General features: G+C 34.7%; 1 protein-coding gene across 13 annotated transcripts in view; it reads right to left on the bottom strand.

The window, feature by feature from the left end:
- The window catches only part of LOC136040963 (muscle calcium channel subunit alpha-1-like), a 220922-nt gene that overhangs the window by 96943 nt on the left and 98360 nt on the right, over nt 1-25619 (bottom strand). For 9 of the 13 annotated variants that reach the window (XM_065725427.1, XM_065725420.1, XM_065725421.1 and 6 more), the window contains 9 exons: nt 22614-22716; nt 18057-18202; nt 16299-16372; nt 13745-13896; nt 9793-10000; nt 8974-9094; nt 7089-7168; nt 4141-4277; nt 2403-2437 (listed from right to left, as the gene is read on the bottom strand). In XM_065725427.1, coding sequence (XP_065581499.1) covers nt 2403-2437; nt 4141-4277; nt 7089-7168; nt 8974-9094; nt 9793-10000; nt 13745-13896; nt 16299-16372; nt 18057-18202; nt 22614-22716 — 1056 coding nt within the window. Of the gene's footprint in view, nt 1-557; nt 742-2402; nt 2438-4140; nt 4278-7088; nt 7169-8973; nt 9095-9792; nt 10001-13744; nt 13897-16298; nt 16373-18056; nt 18203-22613; nt 22717-25619 lie in introns of all 13 variants that reach the window. The other 4 variants (XM_065725425.1, XM_065725428.1, XM_065725424.1 and 1 more) reach the window with 1 other exon arrangement.

Raw genomic sequence — 25619 nt, forward strand, 5'->3', positions numbered from 1 at the left:
ATTACTTCTTCTTATATTATTCTGGTGGATATCTTTACAGCTAATTTTCTCAGTTCACTGTTAATGTAGTCTGAATGCTTTATGAATTACTACCAATTTAGTATGGAGTTGAGATGCTTTAACTGGACCTAATATTATGCAAGCTTTCATCTATGTCTTAGCAAAAAGAACATTGACCAAGCAGCTACTGAACGATTAATTTCTCTAAATAAGCATTTCTATGGTTGATGATAACGTATTTCATACTCAAAACCATGCTGACTGTTAACCAGTTTACACGCACCAAAGGTCTTTATTTTTAATTTTAAAAAAAATACTAAAATTCCCCAATACTTATTATGTAGGACAAATCTTTCAAAACCTTAAATATAACATGAAGTAATTACAAGGAAAAGACCTCAAATCTTCCTTCATGAAATCCGATTTTATCACAGCCAAAATCGGTTTCTCCCAACGGAAGTACTTTACTGTAAACCGTCTTTAAAACAGGGTGACAAACAGGTTGAAGTAAAAAAGCAAAATTGTCAGCGTCAGGTAGGGAGGGTACGTAAAATTACCTATTTTTTTGCCCAAAAATGAAGAAACTAGAGCCTTTCGGAATCGGTTTTACTTTAACAGGCATATTGTCCAAATCAGAGAGCCTACGCGGTTTCATTCTGGGCTGATCATTATCTTGGTCTTGATTCTGAGGAGCAATCCCCTCCTCGTCCTCATCCTCGTTTGTTCCTTCATCTTCATCGTCTACGCATGTAACATAAACTAAATAGAACTGGAGCACTGATCAAAATACCTTTACAGAATATTAATTGCAGTAAACCTTAAGGACAAAGTACCATCCCAACTTTTTCTTGAGCATATTAAAACTCATTTGATTGAGGAACGATGTAAAACCAGAGATAAGAAAATCCCTGTGCATAGACTTAAATAATAATTAAAAAAAGAAGAAAAAAAGAGCTAGAAAGAGAAAATGTCTTTCATATACTAAGTTTCTAAATTAAAATCTTTAAGTATGCTAAATACCAAAAATGTCACTTTGCGAGTCTCGGCGTAAGCTGACAGTTTCAAAGACAAAGGGCCCATTAGCAGATTTCCTAGCACAACAGGGAGCTTCTGAAGCAGTTTCAGTACGAATTGATGGGGGATCTTAGACGAGTCAACAGTTCATAAAGCTAACGAGAGGTTAATTTAAAACAAAGAAAACCTGTAATCTCTGTAATCAAAACCTTGTCTAATCAATATACGTAAAGCATAAATATTGTGTGCGCAAAGATTTCAATCATGGCAATTACAACAACGGGAAACTTGCAAATCTGTCAAATTATTCAATGAGACGTCTTTTGAGCAGCATTTTAAATATTTTCCAAGTAGGTATGCTGGACAATTTTTAGGGACTTCCCTTTCCTGAACCTTGAAAAGAAAATTCTACTCCATTCAATAAAAAAAAAACTTCCGCTTTCTAATGATTCTAGTTTCAGTAAATCTGAATATCTCTGGCACAAAAAAGGAGAAGTTAAATGGCTTTTTCAATATTTCCGGAAAAACAGGTGTCGGCCTTTATTTTTCTGTCGTTCATTCAGATCTCTTATCAAAGCTGTACGAGTTATGGCAAGACCACCAAATCAATTCTGAACAGTTTGGCCACACAAAGTAAAAAAAAGGCTTGTGATGGGCGAGGTAGGGTGGTTCTTTAAGGTATCGGTGAGCCTTAATAGTTTGAATTACGTCACTAAAAATTTGGAATAAGATTTAAATGTGAAAACATAGAAAATAATTATGATATTTTAAATATCTTGAAGTGGAATGCTCTACACGTGGCTGATTTTCTCTGAATCTATATGTATTACAAAGATATGCTAAATTAATGATTGAATTCAATCACTGACAGAATGTCTGGGGATTTTATATAGTCATAAAATTTTACCATATCACTGTGACACAGGGACATCAGAAAGGTTGAACTTGTAAATCCATCGTATTTATTAAGAAATGCAAGCAAATTTCTGGCAAATGAAACGAGTTAGCTATATTATTGTTCATTTTCCCGTTGTTTTACATTGCATTTTTTGTTACTGTTGTCTTCCTGTTGTTCTTTATTTTGTCACTATTTTTACCGTTTTGAATATTTATTTGTTAGTATACGAACTTTTCATCAAATCTGCATGTATATTACCTATCTATTTTTTTTTCTAAGTTCAGCATTTCTTCCAGTACGAATCACATCGTAATTAACCGTGTCTAAAAATTTTTCTTTCTGTTTTTAATTTATTAAATACAAGATTGGACTTGTCTTTTTTTTTTAGCATTTTCTGTCTTACTTACGAGTTTATTTAATTTTATAATAAGATTTAGTTTGCATAAAGTTTTTTTTATTAGAAAAAGGTAAAACTGGAATCAATACATACCCTTTTCATCGTCGATATCCCCGTTTTCATCCTCCCTGAAAATAAAAGAATATAAGTCAAATTTTTTTTCTTAAGTTGAAAAGAAACTTAAGATGAGGGCAGTGACCATTACATTAGATTCTGCAGAGTCTTAAATCAAAGATATAAAAATTACGCTCAACAGAGTCATTATGAGATTTCAACCTGAATACAAAAACGAAATTTCAATTAACCATTCAAAAAGATACTACTACTACTAACAACTCACCGCAGCCTCAAGCCACCTGAGGCGAATACAGCTACACAAACTCCTCCTCCATTCCAACCTATTCAAAAGTTTCCTCTTATCACTATCCCAAGAAGTTCCCATTTCCCTTGAATCTTCCTTTACAGCATTCTTCTACTCTATTTGGAGAAGACCTACTTTTCGTCTGGTTCTAGATGATTGGTAAAACAAGGACGATCTTTTCCAATCTGTCATCCTTTATTTGTAGATCGTGTCCTAGCCATCAAAAACTTTCTTTCATTATAGCTATAGAAAGCGGATTTTAACCATACAACTCGCACAGTTTACTGTTTGACGGGCTCCCAAAACAAATCGTACGGGCTCCCAAAACAATCCGTACGATTGTTATTATCGTAAAAACGCATTACTTGGTGCAAGTATTTTATATGTTGATGTAACGCTGAATTATGTTGAACTATGTACATGTAATGCTGAATTATTACCAGCATTATATTGCATAAATGTAGAAACAGAATTTGCCAATATATAATGGTAATTTAAAAATGGAGCTTCCTTATTTGTAAATTAATGCTTTCCCTTCAATCCATGCTTAAATTTCATTTAGATAACGTATTTTGTAACCTCAGACGTATATATATATATATATATATATATATATATATATATATATATATATATATATATATATATATATATATATATATACATATATATATATTAAACATTCATTTGAGAAGATCAGCAGAAGTTTAACGAATAAATTCTTCAGGGAGATAGTTTATGAAAAATTTTCCGCCCCATAAGAATCTATTTCTCAAGTTTTCTTCCCTGGGCGTTTTCTTATTGAGGTAATAAGAGCGACCTCCATACCTATAAATTTGGAATGAAGATTTACACTCAACCCTTCAGGATCAAAGAAATGTATCGATATCGAGGTTGAGAATGCTCATCAGCTCTTCTAGTGGTTTCAATTTTGAAGATGAAGTTGAAACAGCCGCACAGAACAGTTTATAAGAAGGAAAGCAACTCTATTATGCTTAGTCTATTGCTGTTGACCATCCAAGCATCGTGCCGTTTCTCAATCAACGAGAATAAGAGTGGGATCAAATTTTCACCTTGGGGAATCCCAGTCTTCTTTAAATGACAACAGAAGATAAAATTGTCAATAACCTCCATACAGCGAATTGTTAAAGACATTTTAAACATACTGTACTAGTGAACTTAAATTCTCCGTAATTTGAGTTTCTTTAGCAAGCCTGTAAGTCAAACCCTCTCGACAGACTTTGAAATGTCAAAGGCGATAGTCATAAGTCATAAGTGTCTTATGACTAAGCCGACACTCAGTCATAAGACCGTTTCGAGTAGAACCTTCTCTACTCGTATCCATAGGCCTGATGCTTTATATAAAAGCTAGTTTGTGTCAAAAGCTAGACGAAAACATGCTCAACTGAGACAAAACCACAGACAAGAAAAGAAGAAGACAAGATCAAGAAGAAAAGAAGAAAAACTTACAAGTGAAAATGTTTTCTCTCACTTTCTCGTTCAGACATTTCATCGTCCCCCTCTTCTATTCCTTCATCTTTGTCCATTTTGTCACTTAAATCCATTTGTGAGCCTTCTTCGGATCCCGGACTGCCCTCTTTATCTTCCTAAAATTGGGACTCTGTTAGTTCAGTATTTTGCAAAAGCAAATTTTTTATTGGGCAAGGGAGTGAGGGCATATTTTTGAAATGGTTCCACCATTTGTAAAATTGGCAGAAACTAGTAGGAAAATAATTTTTTTAACTATTGTAAATATCCTGTCCCCTCCGATGTCTGGGCTGAAAACAGGGACAATGCTTATACTTAGGAATGATTAAATTTTGGTAGTTTTGAGTTAATTAAGATTCAAAAACAACGACAATAGATAAATAATTCAAAATTTATATGGTAACTTAGGTATTTTCACTTTTAAAAGTTACCAAAATGAATATAAAAGGATACGGCATTAGACTTTACAGTCCCTACCGGCGGTGCTGATCTCCGTTTCTTGGCCCTTCAGCCAGGAAGTGTAATGGGGGGGGGGGTTGGGGGCCAACCTTCCTGTGCTTTCACACACCCTTCCTGTTTACCTTCCCTAGATTCCTCCAGGTACCCATTTAAATCTGGGTCGACTCTGGCTAAGCTTACAGAGTCACGCCGCTGAACCCCGTCTCAACTGAACAATTGGGTAAACTGGGATTCGAACCCGCATCCTCTCGGACTAAGGATCCTGAATCCAGCGCACCAATCCACTCGGCCAGGACGGCTCTAAAATGAATATATGTTAATTGAAAATAAATTAAATCGCAATATGACTATCTTAAATGAAAACAAGCAGGCCGTTTTGATTTTGGAATTATGTGGTGCTATATTGGCATCAGATTTTTCACCAGCAGACTCGGAAATTCTTAAATCCAGCTTTGGGTGAACCCAACCCCATTTGTGAAGCATCTACCTACTATAGTTTGTTTTAGACTTATATATTGCAATATTAGCTTTGTATCTCTAGCTAACCCCCTTAGAATCATGTCGATATACCCTCCCCCTCTAATTAAAGTGAGGATGTATGTTTTTCAAGATTGAATTTAATTTAAAAAGCACTGTTATGGAGGAGGGGTAGGGTTACGCCTATTGGTGAAAAATTCTGTTAGCTTTCAGCCTGAATGTCGATGGGAGGGAGATTTGGATGAATCAAACAATCATTTATTATCGCTAAAAATAATAAAATAGGGACTTTTTTTATGCCTCAAATCATACAGTAAAATTACAAGCAGGCCTAATCATAAAGTCTACGTAGGGACAGTTGAGCCTGAGGTACGTAGCCTGCGAAGCGCTGGAGCCATAATGTGGTAGAATATAGGTTGGTGGATAAAAGTTGGAACTTCAGATTTTTTATGGATTTTTTTCTTGTGATACACAGAAAAGTGGCCAAAAATTTCAAAGTGCTGAGATCCACTTCAAAATTCACAAAAAGGTGGGCCTGCCTACCAAGGTGACCTTCCACAAGGAATATTAGACGGATGACCCTTGTAGTCTAGGTGTTAGCAGGCTTTAAAGATTTATATTTCGGGAAACCCCTGACTATTGAACGAAGTTAGCACCTCAACAAGTACAAGTCAGTGGTCTCAAGTTTTCTGGGGAAGGTCTGCTTGACTGCATCTATGTGCTATTCTCAAGTATCTATCTTAACTTTTGCCAAACTTGATACAAAACTTACAATTTAAGCAATCTATTTAGTTTTCAGCAAGGTTCTAATCTGTAATAGGATTAGATAGGTGGCAAGGCCACCATTATTCGTGGCAACTTGTGTTTTGTTTCAATTTGGGTTTCAGCCTTCATTACAATTCATATTAGTTTAACGTTTCATTTCTTCATCCATTTTAATTTTTGCTCTTCTAGTTCTGACGTCTTCCTTTCCGTTTGTTTTAAGTATTAATGAGAGAATCTTCTTTAATGTAATCTCAATAAATGCCAAGACGCAAACATGCTCTCGCGAAGTTTTATTGCATTAAAATAAATAAGTTTCAACATCGCACTAGCTATTCAAGATGAATGAAAAAAAAATAAGAAAAAAAAATCAAGAAACGTAATGAGATGCAACAACGAGGATAATTTAAAGCCGGTGACTGAGATATGCGAAACAAAGCAGATATTTCGATCCCCACCAATCCGTGTCAGTGTTCACGTATAAAAAAGCACTTAAGACATAAAATACATTTGAAAAAAACTGAACAAGAACACATTATAAGCAGAAATTGGTTTTTATTTCCCGATTTCTTACAAAGATTAGTCTTTATTTGATTTTTTTTTTAATCGACGGCTTTTGGGACGACGCCTTGGGAGAAATCTTTGCCAAAAGATCGACTTTGTTTCGTACTTGTTGTTCAGTGGATGAAAATTGTCCTGTTGTCCTTTGCCTTTTCTTTTTTCTGTGTGCATCAAAGTTCTATTCGTTTACGTGATCATCAATGATATGGGTACCGAATGAGTTTGAAACCGACTTCCAAAAGCGCACTACTAAATTCAAGTGTGTAATTTTGACATATGATTGCTAGATAATAATTATATCCTTAATATGAGGCTGTCTCAACTGATATGATTTCGGGTGTCTCTATAATGTGTTCTGAGTATAGACTCAGCTGCTGAAGCCCACCATTTCAAAATACCTCTAGAAAACTGTAGTCAACAATTATTTGTAACTCCCGCCTCCCTATTTTTTTTTTAAAGAAAATTGTTGGTAAGTTTTATGCTCAAGATTTAAGAACTTAATCGTTCCATTTTTTTGAGCATCACGTTTTTAAATTTTACACCAAATCACATGCTTCCTCCAATTGTTGGCAAAAAAAAAATGTAGAGTACCAACTTATATGCTTACACAAATTTACCAAAACTGATACTCACAATACTGCTGCCGGTGGAAGTAATTCTTAAATACATACCTCTTTTTCAACGGCAGAAAGAGACTCTGCATCAGCCAAATTGTCCACAGCAATAGCCAAGAAAACATTCAACAATATATCTGGATCAAACTTTAAGGAAAATACATTAAAACAAAACAAAAAAACAGCCTATATTGCCAATACTATTTCTGAATTTTATCAAAAATCATTGGAAAAGGACAAATTTTTGTGAAAGAGCACTTTTTTGAAAGCTGTTTCTGAATTTTATCAAAAATCATTAGAAAAGGACAATTTCTTATGAAAGAGCACTTTTTTGAAAGCTTTGCAACGGTCTTCCAAGTCCCGGAAAGTCTAGTAAAAACAGTTGATTTGACAAAATGAAAATATTTTTTACAAACGGGAAACGAGATATCTTGAAAATTTAACTTTTGGAATATATTATCCATTCGAAAGATATGGCTGTGTCCTGTGCGATATAGAACTGAATCCTCCACCCCCTTTCCCATCTAAAGAGTCAAAAACTCAATGAAAACACATGTGTTTGGGGAATAAACAAGATTCAAAAATGGCCCATTCACAATTGTGCCCTATCTCCCTTAAATGGATCGATTCCCCTTCCCTAAATAAATTTTGGTTACACTTGAAGATACCGCCAACAAAACTATTAGTTAAAATGAGGTTAGGTAACTTTCTACGCCAGTGTTTCCCTTTTTTTTTTAATAAAATTTTCTAATCCAAGTTCTTTTAACTGAAGTGTCTCACTCTATTTTCCCACTTCAATCTTCTGAACTTCCATGAACGACCTTTTGGTCACACTGGGAAAACTTTCCGACCGCCCCTTGTCAGTACTTGTATGAACTGCGTGGAACAAGGATTCATACAGGAATTGAGATCCTGTCAGAGGATATGATGAAGCAAAATTTTGGCCGGTTGAGGGGTAAGATGAAACGAAAAATAGCCAATTCCATGTTTTATATTTCCTTTCTGCGTTAAGTCTTTCTTAGGCACTAAGGCTCTATTATCTTCTTTCTTTCAGCACTGAAACGTCCGTGACATATAGGAATGTACCTTCTCGGTGTGTGTCTCAGAATTTCTATTCAAGGTTGTCAATCAAACACTCATTTCTACACATGCTAAATTGTGCCTTAGAAAAATCATAAGAAGTCACGACGAAAACGTTTAATGGAATTGAAACATTAAAAAAGTATAGCTTCTTATTAGAATTTTTGCCACCACAGAGAGCCAACAAAAAGACCCAAAGAAAAGGCGAGTGAGCCTGGAAAATCTACCCCACTGATACAAGATTAAGACTGTCGATACCTTAAAATTCATTTTGCGACCCTTAGCTCTACTGGCTGTCTAAAAGACAAAAGGTTTAGTAGTAGATTGTCACAGGGAACTAGATATCATCGAAAGCTGTTGAGAACTACAGGGAACAACCAATGCAGTCAAAGTACTAAAAAAAAAAAATTATTTGAACTGAGTTTTAGCGTTAACTGAGCAGGTATGCTCTGACAAATTTTAGGGACTGTCCTTTCCTGAACTTTGGTAAAACAAATTGACACTCTCTGGTGATATAATTTTTAATAAATTGAATATCTATATCTGCAACAAAAAAGGGGGAAGTTAAATGGTGTCGACTTCCAATTTTCTGTCGTTTATTCGGATTTCTTGCTCAAGCTCAATAAGTTAATGCAAGACCATCCAATTTATTCTAAACTGTTGGGCCTAACATGAAAAACGTTTCTAATAGAAAAAAGAGTTTTTTTTTTCTTTTTTGTACCAGAAATTTCCTGTATTTCTTCTGACTATTGAATAATTTTCCACTTAAAACACGTTTGGTATACCAAGGGCTATAAATAGCCTGTGTATTTTCCCCGCTTGTTGTTTAATACTGCCCTTACTTTTTTTTTTAAAAGGATACAGTTACCACAGATAAATAGAATAATGAAGTACACGCATGCCAATATACCAGGCGATGCTACACCACCATAAGCTCGAATACCATCATACATCACAACGTTCCAATCTTCACCGGTCAGAATCTGGAAAGGGAAATAGAGTAATTTACGAACAACAGTGAATCATTACTTTTAAATAAGCCAACGTTTGAATACAATGAAAGAAACATACCCCATTCTTCAATGTCCCTTCTCCACAGTCTCTGCTGATTTGTGTGCTTATGCCCTAATGTGTTCATTATTCACTAAAGACAGAACATGTCTGTTCGTTACTTCCTTGTCACTAGAACTACCGCTACTTTTATAAATACACTTGATTACACTCATTACACTTGATATTTTATGCTTAGCTACGCTCCTTTTGTGATGTTGCAGGCGTCATAGATACTAAAAACGATACAATCAGTCCTGTGAGGGAGGGAGAGAAATGATGTAATTTATTCTCTTGAAATGTGCTCATAATTATGACTTCACTCATATGATTTTTTCAGAAACTGAAGTTTCTATCCATTTTTAATCCTGACACTTTCGCTGCCGATTACAGTCTAACAAAGTCAAAGAATGAAGATTCTTTCTGCCTTTGATCATTTTAAGTCAAGGATTCTTGATTTTTTTTTTTCAGTGAGTTTTCCTTGGATCTACACAATCTACAACAATTTTCATGGCTCCAAAATACAACAATTGCATGTTTCTAGCTTGCTGGATTTATCTGAATTTTTTTCAGTATAGACATATACATACAAATGAGCTCATATACAAATAAATACAAGATACAATCTTACCTGAAAGACAGTAAGCAAGCTCTGCCAAAAGGAGTCAAAGTTAGAGCGTGGAAGCTCTTCATTTTCAAAGTTGAACTTTCCACCAAAGACCTGCATCCCAAGCAAAGCAAAAATAACAATGAATAGAAAGAGTAGAAGCAAAAGGGACGCAATCGACTGAATAGAGTTGAGCAATGACGCTACTAGATTCGATAGAGATTTCCAATACCTATAATAAATTAATTACATGTTAAGGCAGTGTAATGACGTAAATAAAATGAATAAGTTAAACCTAATCACGAAATAAATCATTCACCAGCTTTTGAGCTTATAATCATTTTCTTTATGTTTCTTAACACGCCTATTAAGGATAGCATGCTTAGAAGACTTAACAGATGTGATAAAACTAAGAAGAAGAGCACGAAGTCTTTCTTCCATGCACCATTGATGGTTCTATTTCAACATAAACCAACTACTAGTCAGTAGTTACTAGTCAGTTTGCTTTCTTAGATGTAACTACCTTGCTGACTTCATGAAAATTTTGCTGGAAATGGGTGGTGAGAAACTAACTAATTTTTAGGCGAAAATTCAAGGAAAAATAAATCCAGTCGTCGTATCTGTTGGAGATGGGGATAAATCTAAATTGACTAGTTTATAAAAATTGCACAGCGTGTGACAACATGTGTAAGGAACTTGGTATACATAGGGATTCTGGAGAATGGAACATTTGTCTGTTCCATCTGAAATGCTAAATAAAAATGTTTTGAATAAGATAGATGATTTTCTACAAATCATTTTAAAATTTTGTTATTTTTTGGCATGGAAAGCGAGATTTTATTGGAACACCAGTCACGACACAGAAGAGATCAGCTAATGCTTCAAAGTATAAATAACTGTGTAGAAACAGCAAAGTTGTCGAAGGGAAAAAGTGTTATATTCAAATATGAGGAAGTCTAGTAGTTTCTGCTATGTTTGAGAATAAAAATCATTTTCATGCTCCAATTATGATTATGCTTACAATTACTTAAACAAAACACCATTATACCGTACAATACAGGTAATTGACTTCGAAGACCACACTGCCTTTCCATGACGAAAGTATAACATTCAAAATAGGGATGAAACCTTTTAATCGACAGTGAACAGATATAAAATTTTTAACTGGATATTTCGAACACATATACAGTGTTCATATTCAGCAGGAAAACTAAAAGACATCAATAAAAACAAACAAAATTTATACCTAATAAACTAATTACAAATGGTTTATTGCTCTTATTCTATTAAATTTTGTGAATGGAAGCTAGGTCGAGCGACAAGGGATGACATTTGACATTGAAAACGTAGTACGTTACTTACCTCTGAAGAATGTCTACTTGGCTTATGTACATCAAAAGACATAGCTGGATTGATATATAGTCCAGGAAATATTGGAAACTCTAAGGAGCGAAAAAATTCAAATCGTTATTGTGTCTACGCAATTTTATAAGGGAAGTGTTCCACAAATAAACAAGCAGTTCACGTTGTTAATGGCATTTATAAAGCCTATGTAGCCTATTGTAGCCTATATAGCCTATTTATGAGCCTATGTAGAACCAGAAAATGCAAGGACTCGCAATCTACCAATGCTTGTTAATTTCCTTGTAAAGTTCACCGGGCTAAATTTCTCACAAAGTACCAAAGACAAAGAATTGAGGAAGCATGAAGATCGGATGAATGAAAACGCAACCAGTATTTCCCCTTATAGTTTGGATGAGCACTAGAAAACCCTCCTCCAAGCTGGGAATAAGAGAGAAGGGATGCTTAGTGTGCTTGGCGTATGGTTAGTTCATGTTCTAGTTACGATTTTCAAGCATTGTCACTGAAGGGATTTTTAGTATGTTTAAGGAGGTCAAACCAGATAAACAAAATCACCTTGCCACCTTCGATCTTACTTGTGCTCTTCATACGAAGCTGGGCGTGAAGCGTGCTTTGTCATAGCAAAGGCTTTGATTATAGATCAAACAATGAGAAAAAGATCGGAAAGAAATCGACGCGACTGCTTGTATAAAAGATATAATACCCTGTACGCCAACGTCACCAGGGAAGTTTAGCAGCATCATTTAGTTTTATCCTTAGTTCCTCGTCTCAACAAATTTTCTTCATCTGAATAAAAAATTAACTCCACTTTGCTGATGACAAACAAACTAAGCAGTATTTTCACTATAAAGACTTCAGTGAATCCCAGTTTGTGAAAGTTCAGAGAATTTACCATCAGAACTAAGAAGTTAAGCACATTTAATGAAGTAATACTGGTTTTATTTCGCTAAGATAATTTGAGAAATCAGGTGCACATATCGTCTTTTGATTTACTCAGGCACGCGTGGCGTTTCTATACTGTGCTCTCGGGAAACTCTTGGAACAATAGCCTAGTGGACGATGCAAAAGAGCTTCTAGCTGATCAGACAACCAAGAACAAACATTGTCGCCTTTTCTGGGTGAACTTATCTATGATCAATCAGCAATTTGTAAAATTAAGGGGCATAGTCCCTGGGGTTGTGCCTGATGTCGACCTCAAAGGCATTTTTTACAGATCTTTTAGCTTCTCTGAATAAAATAACTGTGTCAAAATTTCGATCGTTTATTATGTGGGTTACAGGGGTGGGGGGGGGGGTTTACAAAAACAGGAATGTTCACGGGAAGTTTGCTTACTGCCCTCCATTCACGTTAGGGTCTAAATGAAAGCACGAAAGCTTTCAATTTATAGTCGAATGAGTCCCTTTCTAAGTTTCTACGATCACTCCTCCATACGAAATGACCGGGGGGGATTGAACCATTCTTGCCCCTTGATAGGTCCCATTTTGAAGGAAACCTACTTATTTTCTACTTTTTCTTCTGATTCGGGGGCCTATTAGCAGAAAGGAATATAAATAATGAGGGAAAAGCTTTTTACCTCTTTAACCCATAACAAAATGTGTGATTCTTTTGGCCCAGATAACGATCCCTGAAAGTTTCAATCCAGTTGCATAAACGACATCAAATAAGCCCAGGTTTTTCAGTCTAAGCCCAATTAGTAATTCGCATCATTTATAGCTCTTGACCCCAAGGCTCTAAGGATCATTCCCTCAGCGAATGCATATTTATAGGAACTTTCGATTCTTTTGAATATAATATTATTCTTAAAATTGTGAACAGATGTCTTTGCAGGATTATGCGAGGAGGCGGATAGAAGAAAAGAATACGGGAAGAGGGCAATTTTCCTTCTAGTTACTCTTGGATCTTAAAAGTGGCTTTAGAACTTCCAATCAACAATCAAATCAATCCTCCCCCCTCCGAAGTTTCTGCAGTCACCCCTTCCATACGAAATGGCTGGGAAAAAAGTGTTTATACACGGTTTGTGGTTCTCACACAGCACTAGAAAATGCCGTTTCTATGCGATACATTTTTCTCCTCTTACTCCCCAAAACCCTCAGGAAATACCTGCACGCACTGAAGCTGTAACTGCAATATAGGACGGACCTTATTCTTACCCAATCACTAATATCTACTTTAGCTGTATAATAATTATTTTTCTTTTTACTCTGAGTGCTCAAACGTACGTTTTTACAAAAAGTTCGATTTTTCCAGGTGTAGGCGTAAACTCACCCCAAAAATAACAGTAAGGTAAAAACAAATATAACTAAATCACACTGTTGCTGTTCAAAACAAGAAATAGCTAAAATCAGTAAAAGACCCAAAATGGGTCTATTAACCTTTTTTTGTGTGTGTGTGCTTTCAATTCCATGATTTCAATGGATTTGAATTGTAATTTTTCCTCTTTGGATTTGAGCTCTTTGCTTCACACCATGTTTACAATGAGCAATAGCCAAGAAGAATCAAAAACAACGACAACGACTTTTTCATTCTAGAAAATGCAACAAACACATGCGCATGGAAGTGTTGCAGTATACATATTAACTAACATACTCCTTATTGGCAAACTACAGCTACTTACTTCGTGACTTTAAAAACTCTAAGGAGCCGAACACAGCGAAGCACAGACACGCCAAGGGGTGGCATGACATCTGTATTAGTGAGCAAAACTTCCATTATTGAGCTGATAACGACAAAGCAGTCGAACCGGTTGAATAATGAAACAAAGTAATTCTAGAAAAAAAAATATAGATATATCTGTGATGCTGTTGTGCTAAAAAAAGGGATAATTCTTATATTTTGTGATTTTAATGGAGACCAGATATATTGGTTTTAAACATTTCATATGAGTGTATCTTGCTCTAGGATTTAAATGTGACAAGGTTTAAGGATTTAAATGTGTCAATATGTAAAAAGTCTTTAAGCACCTGAAACTTTTTAACTTGTTTGTCATCATATTAAGTAACCATACATCTGCAGATGCGACCAGTAGGTAAAAATCACTAGAAGAATATTTCGCACTGTCTAACTATTTCTTGAGAGAAATTTTATATCCATTTTTTGGTTTTTGGCAAGACAAAATGCTATTGCACCAATTTAAGAAAAATTGAGAAGCTCTTAAGATCCATACTGTGTCAGAGCAGAGAGCAAAACATTAACATTAATTCTAATCCATTCAACAGTCCTAAGATATCAACATTTTACTGAGGCTAGATTGTCTCTCCATTAAAAAAATAATAATAATAATAACAAAAAAAAAAACAGGTTTCAGTTAAGACAGTGAAAAAGCATTGGAAAAATATATCCGGCAAAAATACTAATTATTCTGGCTACACGTCCGGAAGCTTTTGTCAACGGAAAAAAAGATGAAAATAAAAATTCGACTAGAGTTAATACATGAAAAAAACTAGTGTAAAGAGATGAAAAACCACTATATAACAAAATCAGTGGTGCCAATTTGTCCCTGGAGTGATTGCCTCGCCTAGACTCCCCCTCCACTATCGACTCTTAGAAAATACATTATTTTGGTATTTTTCATTAAAAATGCTCTTGCTTTGGTGTTGTCATTTGGAATAACCGAGAAAAGAGTTGTACCCCTAGATTTTGGGAAATACATTGCCCCCCCCCCACCAAACGTTTTCACGGAAATGATTGCAACGTCTTTTCATGGGAATGATTGCACCTTTTTTCCGTTGTACAAAAGAATGTTACATTCACATGCCTACCGGCACAAAGGTGGAAAAGATGAAGCAAGGCATCACGACCCTCACCAGATTTCTCGGGGGGTGATAGCAAGTGCTTCCAGAAGCTTTATTTTCAGTGATTTTGAATGGTAATATTTCTCTTTTCCCCTATATATGTAAAAAGGTTCAATACGTTTAAACATAGGTAGACAATGCATTTATACATCTGAGAACCCCAATATAGAGGTCGCAACAGCTTCAGTCACTTAAAAGATCAAAAGTTGTGTAGAATTTCCATTCATAAATCCACCAAAAATTTTGTAGTAAAATTATCGGTAAGAATTTCGTCTAAGAATTACATTTTCCAGAATTCTAATGTTTAAGCATAAAAACTGAAAAAGTGGGACGCTACCAATCTATTATTGTTATTATTGTTATTGTTATAGTGGGACGCTACAGTTATTGTCATGTACAATTTAACAGCAACAAATTGGGGGCTTATGGGGCCAGAGGCACATGCTATATCTCTATTAGGAATTCCCACAGGACAATTACTGTGGGGGGGGGGATTTCCAGGTGAAATTTCTGCGGGAGAGAATTTTTCCGGAGGGGAATTTTAAGCAGGGAGGGGGGGATTTCTGTGTGGTATTTGTCCGAATTGAATTACACTTTTTTTTATGATGATTAAAAATGTAAAATAAAAAAAAGCTGCTAGCACGAGCCGTTTTTCAAAATTGTAGAAAATGAAACAGACATCGCCATATAAAGGACACAAAGGGGTACTCCTAGCTGTTTGTGCCTATTATTTTTCAAAAATTGAACTGAATAATTTATTGATTTCATCCTGAAATAAAAATGTTTATGTGTTTGAAAATTTGGATTTTCTCATTGAAGCAAACGCTGAAATCACGCTTATAGGAAAGGGAGGATAGCATGCTATACCTAGGTAGAAAAATAAACTAATAAAAACTAAATAAAATGATGCGCACATCAAGCACTTTCACTGACGTAATTAATTCGTCATAAAATTGGCCAAGTAGATAATAATTTAATATTCAATAGCCAGGGAAACGCTAAAAAGTGAAAAATCCCAAATTGGAGGAATTTTAATATTTTAGAAATCGAATAGTTTGCTTTTGTATTTAGTATATGCAAGGGTAGCGGTTTATTTTGCATTTTGTTTTATTTAGGCTAAAACATTAGGTAGCACTGCACTTTCGACAAATAGACTCTATCATTGTCATATTCAAATACAATGTTCCTCTAGATACAGGCTTATGGTTTTAAATTTCTCAATTCTTAAATTTTATTCAGCTTTTTTCAATTATAAACAAGAATATTAAGAATATTTAGTCAAGAGACTTTAACGCATTCCAACATTGCAGATGACCGAAGATAAAATCTCGATTTTAGGTTTAAAATTGAAATAAAAGAATAATATAATAATAATACCTGAAATCCTACACTGTACATCTTCAATAGCATCTCCACAGTAAAAAGAGCGATGAAAAACAAGTTTGTAACTTCTGAAAAAATAATCAAGGTTAGCAACAATTGGCGTAAGTGTGACACAATACTCCCCGAAACGAATGACAATTCTTCAAAGACGAAAGTAAGAAATGGAGGAGGTGGACAGAGACCTATTGGTTCATACACAATGTGTATTCAAAATAACAGGTTTTGTTCTCTTGATTCCGACAAGATTTTTATGCCATCAACTTGTAAGCAGCAAAATTACCTAATATTCTCCGACAAGACAATTTGGCCATAAGGCCAGTTCATTGAAAACAGGTATTGTTTAGTTCTTGGGGCGTGTTTAGTGACAAAAAGTGACTTCTGTGGGCAATTAATTGTATGAAAATTCAGGAATGACATGGAAATTCTGAATATTTGACAAAATCAGTGGCCTAAACCAGATTTACAGTCTTTATAATTGGTTAAAGACTATCAAAGGTGAAGTTTGTCTTAGATGACCAGCATTGACGCAATAAGACACGTTTCAGCTTGCTCTAAAGAGCAATTTGAGTAACCTTTGGTTCCCATTCATGGGATTTTTCAAAACAAAACGACTCACTGATAGAGGGTGCAGGAATATCATAAGAATGTCGACACAAGTTCTATAAGCCAAGAAAAATATTCAAAGAATAATCCATAATAACTCAGGCTACCTATACCAACAAAAAAAATTCACTTCTCCTCTTCTATGTTCATTTGCCTGGAAGTTATTTCCCCAGGCCAAAGAATTGGAATCTGGAATTAAAAGGACATGACCCTTATGTTTTTTTTTTTCCAAATATTAATAGAAAGGTTCTGATAAATATGATTAGTTTTTCAATTACTTGTAATTTGTGGTTCTAAAATGCTTTCAACTCAGAAAAACGGATGTGATTTTCAACGGCTCAGTAGAAATCTTTCAGCGCAGCCGCTGAACCGTCGAGAATAATTAGCTTGCAGCAAAAAAGAGGAAATTTGTCGGATCATGCAAAGACGGCCGTTTAGCGTGAAATCACATAACTGGAAACAAGGGTAAGTTAAGTTAATGTTGGACATACAGGGAGAACAAAAAAGTTACAAAATCAGTGGACTGTGTTACGCGATTCTAGCCAAAATATTAAGCGTTAACCGTGTTGTTGCCAGAATTCCTACAAACTGTAGAACAAAAGCAGATATTTGAATTTTTAAATTATCCGTTGATTTTTGAATTAAAATGGAATAGTTGTGGGCATCAAGTCATGGCTAATTGTAGAAAAAGCCAAGACAGATAGTCCAATTGAGTGAGAAGAAAAACCTGGCATCAATTCCCCCCCCCGTCATTGCCAACGTTATGATCTCCCGCTTATGCTACATCTCTCATGGCACTCCACAATGATTCCACGATCATTTATGCAAAGCACAAACTTAATCAAAAATATTTTTTTTATATATTTATTTGCTTAACTACATACTAAATAAGACATATATTGAATATTTTAAGATATAACACCATTTTATTCGAAACTTTTTGTATTCGCGTTCCTAGACCGCACCAAGTAGACCAACCCTTAGATTCAAATACAGAAAAAGTCGACAACACAGTCCTAACCATTAGTTCGAAATCAATTACATGCCTACACTCAGTTATAGTAACCAATACTAAGCTGATCCATAAATATCTACATTATTCAAATTCTTTTTCAAATCTTGTAAGGTTAACACAGGAACTGAAGTTACCTTGAAAATGATCCAGCCATTCTGGTTGTCTGTAATGTTCTGTTGCAAGAACTCCTGTGTTCAAAAAGACTAAAACAATGATAAGCCAATAGAAAACTTGCGATTTAACTGCTTTGCGACATGCCCGTCTCATTCTCCTATTCTTCCTAAAAATAAATCATAATACTGGTCGTTGAGCTCTTGAAAAATTATGTCGTATACATGATTCCACCCAAATTTTGGGTGGGAATCGGCCTCACCGTATTTAAGAAAAATATAAAACCCTCTGAAATTGGGCATTCTGACCTGGAAAATCTCATAATTTAAAACACATCTTATTTATTTAAATTATTTTAAGATGGCTTCCATATCGGAAAGACTTTTCCGAGGATAAACGTATTATTTTTCTCTGAAATATGGTTCCTAAATTGAAATCTATTAAGAAACCTAGACCATGCCAGTTTAAAAAGATGCACTAATAGAAAGTTCCTAATTTTTTTAATTAAGTCTGAACACCTCAGCTAAAGCAATTATTTCCATTTTAGTTTGTTTATTTTTTAGTGTTATGAAAGCTTCTTTGCATAGGACTTACTATGATGAATTCATCTGAATTTACCTGGTTAAGCATAGGATTAAATGTTTCCATGATAATAATAGCGAGTTAATTAAGCATGCCTTATAAAAAAGAAAGTAAGGTTCCAAATATTTAGGTCAACAGAAACCTTTAAACAAATTGTGGACTAAAAATTTACTTCATATAAACATTGGCTAAGTTACTCATTGCAAATCAGCTGTCAGGCGCCATTTTTCGGTGAGAATTTTTGTTTAGCCAAAAAACACGCTCATAGTTTAGCCCTAGTGGTCAAACTTGGGATATCCTCAAGTGCTAATAATTAGACGATCTAAGCTCTTATCCTATATGTATTTCATTTCAAGAGTCTTCAAAGTCATTTGCTCAAACATGGAATATATTTCAGGCATACAAACAATATATAAGAACTCGACTACTATAGGTTAGGGCAATTAAAAGGCACTTTTACTTCAAAGAAAAGCCTGTTAGAATGCTACTATTGCATTTTGAGACCATTATAAGACACGTCAAAGGTGAAACAGCCATCAAAAAGCACAGATCAGGTAACTTCATTTCTAGTTGCGAGCTGCCAACCGAGAAAATCTTACATTTTTTTGTGGGAAACACTATTTCAAACGTTTAAGTTTTCTTAGGCACGCGCTTTCAACCTCACTCCCTTTTCTCTAATCTGTTAAACAGATTTGTTATCTTATTTATTTACTTATGTCGGATTGGGGCCATCTCGTTTACACGTTGACGGATAGCTATTGGTAGGATGTGTGTTCAAGATTGAGATGGTTAGGATAATTTCTGCGGATGAAGGATGAAAGATTGCCAAAGATCGTCCTTGTCGGCTGACCGTCTAGAGCAAAAAGAAAAACTGGTCTTCCCAGATTTAGGAAGGGGGATTTCACGAGATGGGATTTAGGGAAAAGGATATAAAGAGGGAAGTTTTGAATAGATTGGGGTGGAAGATGAGTATCCAAAGCTGTGTTGGCCTCATGTGGCTTGGTGCTACAGAGAGGTGTTGGTAGTAGTAGTAGTAGCAGGTGATCGATTATATTTGCTATTTTTCTCTCTAGAAGCATCCATCTCATTTTCTCCATGTTTCTATATCTAAACATGAAGTTAGTGAAAAAAAGAGTTCGCAGACCCTGCTGACTTCAAGAAGTTGGTCACCTCGTGCATTCCATTTTCCCGACCCGAGCCTGGTTAAGACATCATGGTCTAGCTGTGTTGTCTCTCCAACAATAACATTGGAGTCTCCCATCATCGTTAATATATTTTTCTTCGGAGCTTCGTTAGTTTGAGCCTGAAGTTGTTGATAAGGGAAACCTCAACTTCTTCATCAGGTTTTGAGGAGTCCGGGGCATATGCTTGGATGACAGAAATGTTCTGTACTTTAGCTTGTGGTTGGATCATCATGAAACGGTCTGAGACTGGTTTTGTGACTATTAGCGCGCCCTTTGCTTTCCTTAACTTCTCTTTGCTTTCCTTTACATTACTTTTTTTAAGCTTCAACATTTGAGGTGTAGGATGTAAAATATGTAATAACAACTGCTAATTTCATTTATGAGACGAAAAAAGGTTTTTGAACATATGTTTTTTTGCCTAAGGTGTAAACGAGTCACTGAGTCGAAAATGAAAGTCGAGATTGAATCACTGGGTCTTAATTACGAAGTCAGTTTCCGTGTCATTCTAACAATTTGAGTCAAAGTCTCCCTGTAGTGACTTGAGATTGAGAAATTGATAATTTAGATAGGCTACAAATCATTGTTTGTTTTTGTAATGTAGATGTCTCTCCTGGAAAGTGGTTAAAGAAATTTTCTAAGAACTCGAGTTGGGTTTCTAGAATGTATTCTTTACAGACTATATTTGCATACAATTGTTCCAGAATATGTTTGTATGTATTTTGTAAGGAAGAGTTAAAGGCAGTACTAAAAGGATCAGGAAATAATAAGACAAGGTATATATTATAATATGGTGAATGCAACGTTATAGAAAAATCGTCGAAAATTATGATTATAATTTTAGAAAAAAAGAACTTACCTAGTGATTTTATGTTGACCCTAATTAAACTCATTTATAAGAAAGGAAATAAAGGTGAGTATGGTAATTAGAGAGGTATTTGCTTGATTTTGTAGGAAGTTCAATTACTGAGTATGATGATGTTTATTAGAAAAAGAGTTGTAGCTAAAGTTTTAAGAGAAAAAGAGAAGTTTTAGAAATTTTAGGAATGATTTTTGGAATGATTTTAGGAATAGTTTTAGAAAAATGTTTTCAAAAAGAGAGAAGATATGTTGACTTGTCCCCCCTTTTACATCAATAGATATTTAATTTAATTAACAAATACAATTTTATGCATTATAAACAGGTGAAGACATTATTGTCTACATTTCAAAAAATATTGGTGTCTCAACAAAAGTCAAAGTATCTTATTTTGTTACTCAGTTTAAAAGGTAGCTCACATTCTCACATTATACTCTTTTTGGCACCCCATTGACCTCAATGAGAAAATCGGTCTTTTCTATAGTTTCTACTTATATCAAAAAATAGCTTTTCCTTATATTCTTTCAGGATAAAATAAACAAAAGAAATGGTAATAAACATAAATGTAGGATCGAAAAACAATTTTAAATAAAAAAATAAATGAACTGTAATGAATGAGTCGTTATTTCTTTTCAACAGGTGACCAACCATGCCTCTATACCCTTGAATTCTATACTGAATCTATACTCTATACTTTGAATTTTTTTATAAAGAAAGAAAATTCATCATAAATGGAGTTTTTTAAGGACAAACGAGAATACTGAAAAAAACGCATAAAGTGAATATTTCTAAGGGCAACTACCTCACTTCTTCAGCGCGAAAAAAATAAAATATTCAAAGAAAATGCCGAAGAAAAAAACAACAAAACAAACGCAGATAGTCAATGTGAAAAAAAAAAACAACGTAAAAACCAATAATTAAAAGATAAATAAAAACCCAACAAAAGCAAAAAAACTAAAAGAATCAAAACCAAATACCTAACAACCATAAAACGAGTCATTTGCCAACATCCGCGATCACAAAGTCAAAGAATTCGCACTGTCATCGACGGATACTAGCGAACTAGCGAACATGACTTTCGCGTTTGTTTTGTCAGTTTTTTCTTCGACATTTTCCTTGAATATATTATATTGTTCGCGCTGAAGAAGAAAGGTGGTTGTCCCCTCGAAATATTCGCTTTGTGTGTTTTTTTTTCACAATTCTCATTTGGCCTTTAAAAAAACCCATTTTTATCGTTTTCTTTCTTTATATTATGGCAGGCCAATGTGGTTTAAGAAATTATCATTTTCTTTTTCATTTTGTAGTCCTTCAGTCAAATTGAAGTTAATTCAAGATATCTAAGTTCTTTATAGAGTATTGCTAAGTTACGAATACACACTTAGTTTAAAAAGAATAATGAATAAAAATAAAAAATGACACTGAGAACGATAAGTGAACCTTGCTCGTGATTTACTAGTTCAAATCAATGAAGTAGGTCAGTGGCGGTTCTGGCCTTTCTTGTGCCCGGGAAAAAATCTTTTTCAGCGCCCTCCCCCCGCCCCTGTCTCCAAATTTTTGGGGCAAAATTTTCCAAAATTGTCACTTATTAAAAAATTCATTTATCAACAAAATTTGTCATTTATTTGAATATGACCTTTCTTACTTTTTATGGGAAAAGATTGGTAAAAATGAAAATTTCGAATTTTTATGCGCTGCTGAAAAGCTATACTTTGAAATTGTCTGAAATCACTATCAAAGCAAATTCACCCTTAATATTTAATAAGATAGATTGGCCGAAACGTATATTTTACTTATATAATGCTACGAAAGACTGTAGCAACTTCTTTAATGCTAATGGCAAGCAAAATTCGGAAAAGTTTCTTCTGCAAATTTCTATTCATTCTTGAAATCAACATCAACCCTAAAGAAGAAATCCCAGAATCATACTGAATTTCATTACACTTATGTTAGAAGTTTACCTGTCCCATTTTCGTTTTTTCATACTCCACCATGATTCTTGGCTCATTTCATTTCCAGTGTCTTCTGTTTTTTCAGAGCTGTCAGTGTTATTGCTCCTTAAAGCTGCAAACAAAAAGAATCAGCTTATTTGAATATCGATTTATAAACTACTTATGGGAGCGGATTATAGTTCAAAATATTTGCCGGGCAAAAAGGGCAATAATGCGCTTTCAGAACGCTGAGATGCCATTTAGTGGTTAATGCACAAGGGAATTGCCTAAAATTCCCTAATAAAGAAAAAATTTTTGGTGAAGTCTGATTTGTTTTATTTATTTCCTTGTTGGGGTATTCCTTGTCATGTGCAAAAGTAAGCAGCTCTAGCTTCCGAAAGTAGCTATTCAAATGGGTTTCCTTGACTGTGTGCGCTACTTCCACGTATCTAGAGTCAGAAAGTTTGTTGATACTGCTAGGTAAGGAAGAGAACATTTGCCAGTGTTGCCACCAGCCGCAGATTCTAATTATTTTTTAGCACTTTCGGTAAAAGAAGCACAATTTTATGAAAAAACTTTCACCAACTTCTAAGCTCGAAATTAATTTCTATTTTCAGATTTTCTGAATATATTAATAGATTTTATCGTAAGGACATATTAAAAAAGGATTTTATTTTCCATAAAAGAGCCACACTTTGGAGGGAAACACAGACTAGATATTTGTAGTCGCTATTTGTATGTAGTTTGAAAATAATAAAGACACCATGACAAAAAACGTTCTGACATGACAAAAAAAAATGGGTGGCAAAACACCACCCACCAGTCCAAATGGGGAAACCCTATGCAGTGTTGAAATTAGTGAAAAATAGAAGTCGGTGCTAAATATTTGATTTTATTCCAGCAAGACTAGAGGTCCCCAAAAATTTCCGGCGCATCCCAAGGAAAAATAAAAAATTTTCCGTTCTTTCTCGGTATTCTTTCTTATGCTTGCTGCTTACAACAATATCTTTGTGAAAAAAGTAAAAGTTCGCTTTGGGGCAGCGCAATTTCGCTAACTTAATTCAAAACTATTTTTAAGCAGAATTGCACGTTTTATATTCATAATGCTTCAAAGGGTCTTAAAAGCAAGCCCAGGTTTAATTATACATGTAAGTTATTTTTTTGGTCCCGATTACATACACCCAACAATAGATATAAACAAGCTACGGTTTTTGCTTTGCTAAAAATCAAAGGAAAGGCACCCCGTATCTAAATAATATTTCACAAAATTAATCAAAATAAGTCACAAAAAAGATCAAACATTATCACCAGTACTTCGGCATACATCTTTGCATATGCTTAACGATGAGTTCAGCCACAGCGTTACATCATGGGCTCTAGAACCAGAAGGTGTTGATATAAATGGCTTTTGATGTATCTGAACGAATTTTATTTGTCGTAGTTTTCGCTCGATAGCAGCTCCATGCCTCAATAGTTTTACCCTATTCTTCCAAAATTCTTGTTTTGAATTTGTGGTAAAACAACAGAAGTTGGCATATTGTTGAAATGCAACCTTTTTTGCGTAAAATAGCATTAGAATCTGAACCATTTGTTCAAATAATCGCTATCCTATTCTACTACCGTTGTTTCGGTACGGTGACCTTGACTGTCTCTCTCAGGAAAAAAAAAAAATTGGTGCGCTTGGATATAGGCACTTGAAACCCTCTAGATAGAGTTTTGGACATATTGAACTTGATATTGTGATTTTTATCAAAAGTGCCCCTTTTTGGAGATAAATCCATCCTTTCTGTTGTTACACAAATCTTCTAACTCTAATGGCTCTGATTAGTAATTTTGAACTTACTTATTTCCAATTGTGTGCAATTAGCGTTCAAAATGAGTTCTTTTCAACTATAAATTTGTATTAAACCTCCACATCTAGTTTGAATTTGCATCGAAAAAGGCTACTCTTTGATGACTGTCTATTATCAAGAGCGATTTGAAAAATGTATTAAAACAATATTTTACTCAGATCTGCTTCTAGAACCTATCGCAACGGTATTTTAATCTACGTTAAGGAAGTGACATTAGAATGATTCACCTATAAAAATTCACCAAGATTAAACTGGGCTGACTTAGAGTCTGTTTTGGGAGTACTTTCTCGAGTTACTTAATCAAATGCTGCCAGTGATGTATGGCAAATTTTCAGACATTGATGAAACTTGTCTTCGTAACAATTTTGGAACAATGGTAAATTTATCTCCAGGATATTCAACGTTAAAGGTCCTTTAGACAAATTGTCAAACTTTAGAGAAACTTGCAATCACTTTAAAAATGGTTTAATGCAGATAAGCACACAGAAGGTAACTTCCCGCTAAAGGTAGTCCTTTGACCAAAAAAAGTTTTCAAAGGAAAGTAAAGAGTGGCTTTACGCTAAAAAATAGCTAGGGTATAACTGAAAATATTTTGGAGTTAAAATAAAGCCTGTTGTCAATTCCAGGTGTTTTATTCACCAGCCCCTTTCGAATAGACTAGTCACTCTCCAGGAATTGTGTAAAACTTTTTATCATATTACATACAATTTTTAGGGCATTCGCTCTTGAGCATTTGCAGAAAAATTCAGACACCTGGGAAAAGGATAGAGCCTTAGAGGGCGGTAGCCATCCTCATAAACAGGATAATTTCTATCCGCTCTGAGTTTTAATGTCACTCTTTACTTTGCTGTGTAGAACTTGAGTTTTATTTTTTTATTTTAACATTATATTGTCCGTAATTGGAATATGAGGTGCGCTCCCGTCCCCAACTGACTTTTAACTGAATCCTAACTTTAAATTTCGCATAATCATGCTTCGAAAATCACCCCTGAAAAAGATGATCCATTAATATTTTTGGAAGAGGGGCCTGAAATGCCAAAATGATTTTTCAGCAAGTGAAGATTATTTTTTTAAGGGAGTATTCTTCAAAAAACACTCTTCGTGGGAAACTTTCCCCGCTCCCTCTTCAGCCTTTGTGCAGGCAAGTATATGATACGATATTTACGACAAAAACAGCTCCAAT

Source organism: Artemia franciscana, chromosome 21 (assembly GCF_032884065.1).
Source record: "Artemia franciscana chromosome 21, ASM3288406v1, whole genome shotgun sequence".
Taxonomy (NCBI): domain Eukaryota; kingdom Metazoa; phylum Arthropoda; class Branchiopoda; order Anostraca; family Artemiidae; genus Artemia; species Artemia franciscana.